Genomic DNA, 6997 nt, shown 5'->3' with positions numbered 1-6997 from the left:
TAGCCTACCTACAGTACATGCAAAAGACTGCCACCAGCCAACAAATTAATTTCACACTACCCGTTGTACAATGCACCAGTAGTGTATAGTTAAGATAATAAAAATACATTTAAATCGGTGTTACAGGGGTTAAGCTCTGGCTAGCTTGCCATTTAGGGCTTTGATGGACAAGGGGACAAAGGAGTTCTTAAAGCGGTTGAGCCTGCACTGGGGGACTCTGAAGCGTCTGCCTGAGGGAAGAAGCTGATATTCAGGGTGGAGGACATGGGTGGGGTCTGAAATAATCTTCTGGGCCTGTCTGATGATAGTTTCATCTAAGATGGCCTGGAGTGTGGGATGTTGTCTGACTCCCATGATTTGCATGGCTCTTTGTGTTAGCCGGATGATCTGTGCTTTCAGCTGTACACTGAGGTTGCCAAACCAGGCTGAGATGCCAAACCGCAGAACGCTCTCAGCTATGGCGTGGTAGAAGTGGAGCAAGACTTTCTGGTTGACACCAAAGATGCCAAATATAATCAACAAATAGGCTAAATTATGACGTATTGACAAAGATGAAGCTGTCTAGCAGTACATAAGGCTTAGTTCAGCTCAATAGTGCACCAATATTTGTCATTAAAAATAAAATATTATGTTATTCTGAAATGGTCCCTGGTACTTTTGGTATACGTATATTTAGTTACCAACTACCTGCCTACCCACCTAATTAATTAACTAACTACTTATCTAACTACCTCCCTACCCAACTACCTACCTACCTACTTAACTAACTATCTACCTACCTATCTAACTACCTACCTACCAACTACCTACCTAACTAACTAACTACCTACCTACCTACCTACCTATCTAACTACCTACCTACCTACCAACTACCTACCTAACTAACTACCTACCTAACTAACTACCTACCTACCTACCTACCTACCTACCTACCTACCTAACTAACTATCTACCTATTTACCTACCTACCTACCCAACTACCCACCTACCTAACTAACTACTTACCTACCTACCTAACGTTACCTACCTCCCTACCTCCCTAACAGTGACGTCTATATTTCTTCTTCTACTCCTCACATCAGAGCAGTAGTTGAGCTCGAGGCTGTACAGACAAACGGTTTCCACGGTAACGCCAGTCAGAAGTTCCAAACAGAGTCTCCGTTCATCTCGCTCGGCAACTAAAATGTATTCAGAGTGAGTTTTGCTGAACTTTAATCATCATCGTCACCGTCATTGCTGTGTTTTAAAACCCCTTTCCATGCAGACTTATTAGCGCCGTCATTTACAATTTGTATTTAATTTAAGGACTGGATAAATTAGTCAGCTAGTTAGCTTAACCCATGCTAACGTTAATGACGATGCTGTAAGGTAACTTTTTACAAACTGTCGTCGAAGAGGTTGACAGTGTTCCGGGTTTTTGTCTCGATTTCCAATAGAAATGTCTCAGGTGTCACGTGCACCGATATTCCATCGACTGGCAAGTACAACTGTTCATGCTGACTTAGTTTAGGTACTACGTTGTATGCTACAGAGATACGTTATTAATGAAGCTACACCTCACTGTGTGTGTGTGTGTGTGTATTTTAACATTACAGGTGTGAAACCAGGGTATCAAGGAATAAATGCCCAGATCTCCCAGATTCCAGGACTGTCCCAAACCATCATCCCTCCTCCTGACGAGAAGGCCAGAGGGCGGAGGTCCGGAGTCCTAGCGAGTGACTCTGACTTTGTCAAGCTTTCCAAACAAGGCGGCCATAAGGGTAGAGCCATCCCGCACCCTTCTCTAGACACACCCCTCTAGCTGGTTGATGCATATTACCCATTCTTATTTTTGCCCTTTTACCCAAACAGGACTTTTATGGCAGGATGAAATAATGACTTCTAAACCCGAGCCATACAAAGCTCCAGGCTGGTTCTGCACTGCACCCGGACACGAACCGAGGTAACATTTGTCTTATGTTTTATCATGCACAAGGACTTGTAGTTAGTTTATGAATTAAAAATACTTTCACCTCCATTACTAACAATACCTGCTGCTCTTAGCAGCCAAAAAAACAATACAAACAGTAACAATCAACCGCAATAATAACTGATATCTGATGTTAATCTTCATCATATATTCCAGCTATCAGGATACATGTCATATCTCTACACTGTCTAATTCACAGTGAGGAGGAGAAAAACCCTGGAGCTTTTCAACCAGCAGAGCCCCCTTTTGGGACTGACAACATGTCGACCTGGGAGAGGGATGAGAGCAGCAGCAATGGCAAAGAGAAGGTAAACAAAGAAACGTCAGAGTCATTTAGAAAGTTATTCAGCCACACACTCGCCTCCACAATAAACAATTCATTCTGTGTTGTTTTCTGCCTGATTCAAGGGAGAAATGGGGAAGAATATCCTCACTTATGTTGACTCTGCTTTGTGCTCTGCAGAACAACAACGTCCACTACATCCCAACTGCGACAGAGACTGAGAAGCCGCAGCCATCCAATCAATATTCTGAGAAAAAACAATTCAAGAGGATGTAAGTTCACGTGGTCACAAGATGGTGCTGTTGTTCCGTATTGTGCTGCCTCACAATGCAGCCACAACTCCCAGCAACCGGATTACACTGAGTGGAATAGATTTATTGTCGAGCAGTGATCTTATTGTGTCAGAGAATATCAGTCATTTTAAGAGGACGTGATAACAAACAACACTTAAAGGATTGGTTAGTTAAAGTAGGAGCGGATCTCTTCATGGCTAGTATGAACAGGAGGAAAGATTACAGCAAACAAAACCTGTTTTGATAAACCTGGCACCTGTTTTATGACTGACTTGGAAAACCGTGAACTTATGACGACTAAGCACTTTCATGTTTGTTGGCTTTTCCATCTCATCGTTATTAGCATGACACATATGATATATGGCTGAATTATTTGTATTTCAGAGCATATTGTCAGTAAAGTCTCCAGCATATGTGTACACATTGCTGTGGTGATTAGTAGGCAGGTATGCTCATGGGAGCCCACTCAGGTCAAAGAACAACCTCCAAACCAAACGGGACGTGGACATCAGCTCTTTGCTTTGGCTCACTGCTCGTCTGTGCTGTGTACCCTTATGAAAACACCGATGACTTGTCAAAAACCCAAAGTTACCTCACCTCAGAGCTACCGAGACAAAACACGGTGAACACTGTGGTTATAGTGCAGGTGAGGTTATATCCCTCAAAGGATCCACTAAATCCTGTTTTCATCATTGCAGTGAAGTAACAATCGAAACAGTCTTGGTACAAAATATTGACTTTGAGAGGTTAAAGAACGGAGAGTCGAGAAATATCCTGGAACAAGCGTGACTGGTCGAATAAAAATGATAATTTCAAACCTTCTATTCTTTATTTTAAGGAAGTTTAAGAAGGTTAAATCTGAGATTAAATTACTTGTTTAGATGGATAGTTTTGAGGATTGGTGGTTTTGTATAAACTCTCAATTGTATTTCATTTCAATCTAACAGACATTTTGTGGGGATGACAAACATTTACAATACACTGGCGACTACAAAAAGCACCATTTGGTTTCATTTTGATGAAAAAGTTGTCCAATAACTGCATTTCCGTGATATTTGAACATTTTGTCTTTGGTGTTCTCAGAACATTTGGCAAGAATGAAGCTCCCGTCGACATGTCTAAGCTGTTGAGCTTTGGTTATGCGGAAGACAACAAACCAACAGACAACATTGATTTGTCAAGTAAGTAGCTCAGTGTTTCTGACAGTTGGAGCTACAATCTTCCAGGTCAGCCTTAATCATCTCCTCTCTTCATCATGCTATCAAAGTTCACCTCACGATAACAACAGGAAATGAAGCTAAGGGTGTGAACTTGGAAGATTTCAGTCATTAAGAGTTTAAGATGCTTCTTGACGGTATAATGTGGAGAGTATCAGTGAGCTGTGATTAGGTGAATGACTTGTGCTTGTACACATTTCCATGTCAACAGATTAGAAGACTGCGAGTGCCGTGGGAAAAGGATGCAGAAGCTCCAATGCTTCCAACAGGAATAGTTGCCATCCCTCTTCCATTCATTAACCCTTTCATACTGAGCGACAGCAAGTGTTTTACTTCGTTCCAAGTGATCTGTTCTGTCAGATGTTATTACTTAAGTGTGGAAGTGCTTCATTGAATTAAAGCTATAGACCTTTTATTTATTGTGCGTGTTAGTGGTGCCTCATTAATAACTGACTTCCTTCAGTGAAGAAGGCACCAGTAAGTCTTTTGTTTTTTGCTGTATCTGGAACTCTGTAAAGGGAAGTTTTAAGGAGTAAAAGTTTTGATTATTCAAATAAAATGAAAAGTGATTTAAAATGTTTCACAATCTTTTTTTTTTTGCCTTTGTCTTATATACATATATAAATTGTATTTTCTCTCACGGGCAGACATTTGAACGTTATGAATTTGCCACAGAACACTGGAGCACTACAGCAAATAACGGTCCATTTTCTCGGATCAACAGTGTAACATTACCGTTTAAACAACTCATACAATACAGAATTTGATGTCGGGAAAATATTCACTGCAGTTCAGTTGGCTGTATGTGTGTGTGTGCGTGTGTGTGTGTCTTTGTTTCACCACAACAAAGTATGACATGTCAATGTCAGAGGTTATCTCAGTGTTCTTTGGGAAAGCTGTGTGTCACAACATAACGTTATATAACAGCGTCTGAAGGTACACTGACGCTCCGGAACTGAGCCAATACATTTTCACGTGATCGATCTCGCTCCGTTTGTTTGGGTCTGCTGGATGTTTTTGCGAGGGCAAGGACGGGTGCTACTCCTCTCTCTGGAACCAATCAGTGGCAGGGTCAGAGGTCACCGCTATATCAGCTCTGTAGTCAGACACAACTCTTATTCAAAAACAGCCAAAACGAGAATTTGGAGGGTTTTTTTTTTTGCAGAAGAACAACTTTTGAAGAGATTTTAAGCTGGATTTCAAAGCGTCTCCTGGAGTCATGGCACCAATTTTACTGAACTGTATGGGGAGTGACCACAAAGATTATATCAAGTGAGTATTTGGGAACATCAGATTGGAATTGACTATTGCTTCTTGTTGCTCTTCAAAAGCCATTGTAATATTTTTGGTAATCCATTCGGAGCACTGATTGACCCTTTGTTAATGTGCCGGACTATATTTCCCGTAGACAACTGGTCCAAGTGAAGAATCCCTACTTGGACACCATGGAGGAGGATATTCTCTACCACCTCAGCTTGAGCACCAAGACTCACAATCTTCCAGAAATGTTTGGAGATGTTAAGGTTTGTGAAATGCTAAAATAAAAAAAACTGGGGTTCACGATTTCAAAAGCAAGAAAACGGAATTCACTCGTCCTCTTTCTCTTATTTCGCACAGTTTGTGTGTGTCGGAGGCAGCTCGAATCGAATGAAGGCTTTCGCCCAGTTCATCCACCAGGAACTGGAACTGCCTGGAAACCCAGAGGAAGTGACAGATATCTGCGAGGCGACTGATCGCTACTGCATGTATAAAGTGGGACCAGTGCTCTCTATTAGTGTAAGTATTACAGAACTAAGGCATGTACTGTCCTAGTAGGCTTTACTTCAGCATGCCAAGTGTTTCAAAAATTGCATTACTGATTAAATAAGTTGACTGTTTTGAAAGTAATTTCTATCCTGATCTTGTTTCTATCACAGCATGGAATGGGTGTCCCTTCCATCTCTATAATGCTGCATGAGCTCATCAAACTGCTGCACCACGCTCAGTGCCGTGACGTGGTCCTGTTTCGCCTTGGAACATCTGGTGGTGTTGGTAAGCACATTGCATTTTGTTTTGAAAGTGTTGGAAAACCTTTTTCAAAAGGGTCCTCCATCCTGGTTCATCAGGCAGGGACTTTAAAAAGAAATCATATTTAAAATGTCTGCCCGGTGCCGTCTCTAGGTCTGGCTCCCGGGACAGTGGTGGTCACGGATAAAGCAGTGGACTACTCCTTCCTCCCCCAGTTTGAGCAGGTGGTTCTGGGTAAAGTTATCACCAGGAGCACTGAGCTGGACAAGGGAGTGGCCAATGAGCTTCTGCAGTGCTCCACTGAGCTTCAAAACATCCCCACAGTGATTGGAAACACCTTGTGCACCGATGACTTTTATGAAGGTAAACGCCTCATGCTCTGGTTGTTTTGTGATCATCTCCACAGAGAACTTCATCAGAACACAACCAGTGGTCGGATAGTGACAGATCTTGTGCTGTGTCTCTCTAGGTCAAGGCCGACTTGACGGAGCCCTTTGCTCCTTCTCTGCTGAAGACAAACTGGAGTATCTGAGGAAAGCTTACGATGCCGGAGTGAGGAATATTGAAATGGAGTCCACCGTATTTGCGGCCATGTGTCGTGTCTGTGGACTCAAAGGTAGTGTTTGAGTTACGAAATGTATTCCGTACATTCTGTACAGTGGCACCGATTATTTATGGCTTTGAAGATAACATCTTGCCTCTGCAAACACCTCTACATTGATCATAAACTGTACAGAATACAGAGCCTCAATTGATTTATGATTTGACTCAATGAAGTGAGGACCAATGAAATTAGCATGCACTATATGACCAATAATCTCCCTTTTCTCTCCAGGGGCTGTGGTCTGTGTTGCATTGCTGAACCGCTTCGAGGGAGACCAGATCACCGCCTCGCATGATCTTCTGGTGGAGTATCAGCAGAGAACTCAAGTCCTGGTGTCCCACTTCATCAAGAAACGCCTGGGGCATGTCGTATAAAATCCCTACAGCTGCCATCCCAACCCCAGCATCCCAAATAGAGTGTATATAGCTGATATGTTTATATGTATATATATATACACCGTATTTAATATGTTAATATCTGTATTAGACGGTTATTTAAAAAAAGTTATGATTTTTATGATTCTATGATGAAGCTCAAATATTAAGTATGTTGCATATGTATATGAAAGTATATATATCGTATCGTTAATATTTAACACTATTTATGTACGGCAACAATGATTTT

At 41.8% G+C, this 6997-nt stretch overlaps 2 protein-coding genes across 2 annotated transcripts; both read left to right on the top strand.

Annotated features, from left to right (window-relative positions):
• The first annotated feature begins 1650 nt into the window (after positions 1-1650).
• Positions 1651-4080, top strand: LOC306783171 (uncharacterized protein). Its single transcript, XM_079276710.1, has 6 exons — positions 1651-1760; positions 1852-1942; positions 2169-2277; positions 2433-2524; positions 3629-3726; positions 3974-4080. Exons 2-6 carry the CDS (start codon positions 1875-1877, stop codon positions 3976-3978), a joined length of 372 nt encoding a protein of 123 aa, XP_079132836.1. The 5' UTR covers positions 1651-1760; positions 1852-1874; the 3' UTR covers positions 3979-4080.
• A 901-nt stretch (positions 4081-4981) lies between these two features.
• upp2 (uridine phosphorylase 2) lies at positions 4982-6747 on the top strand (the record flags this gene model as incomplete). Its single annotated transcript, XM_079276353.1, has 7 exons — positions 4982-5034; positions 5171-5285; positions 5380-5538; positions 5679-5793; positions 5923-6132; positions 6239-6385; positions 6605-6747. 7 exons carry the CDS (start codon positions 4982-4984, stop codon positions 6745-6747), a joined length of 942 nt encoding a protein of 313 aa, XP_079132479.1.
• Between the last annotated feature and the right edge of the window lie 250 nt (positions 6748-6997).

This window comes from Melanostigma gelatinosum (genome assembly GCF_949748355.1).
Source record: "Melanostigma gelatinosum genome assembly, chromosome: 10".
NCBI lineage: Eukaryota > Metazoa > Chordata > Actinopteri > Perciformes > Zoarcidae > Melanostigma > Melanostigma gelatinosum.
The sequence above is the reverse complement of the archived record's forward strand: the minus strand, read 5'-3'. Positions and strand labels throughout refer to the sequence as shown.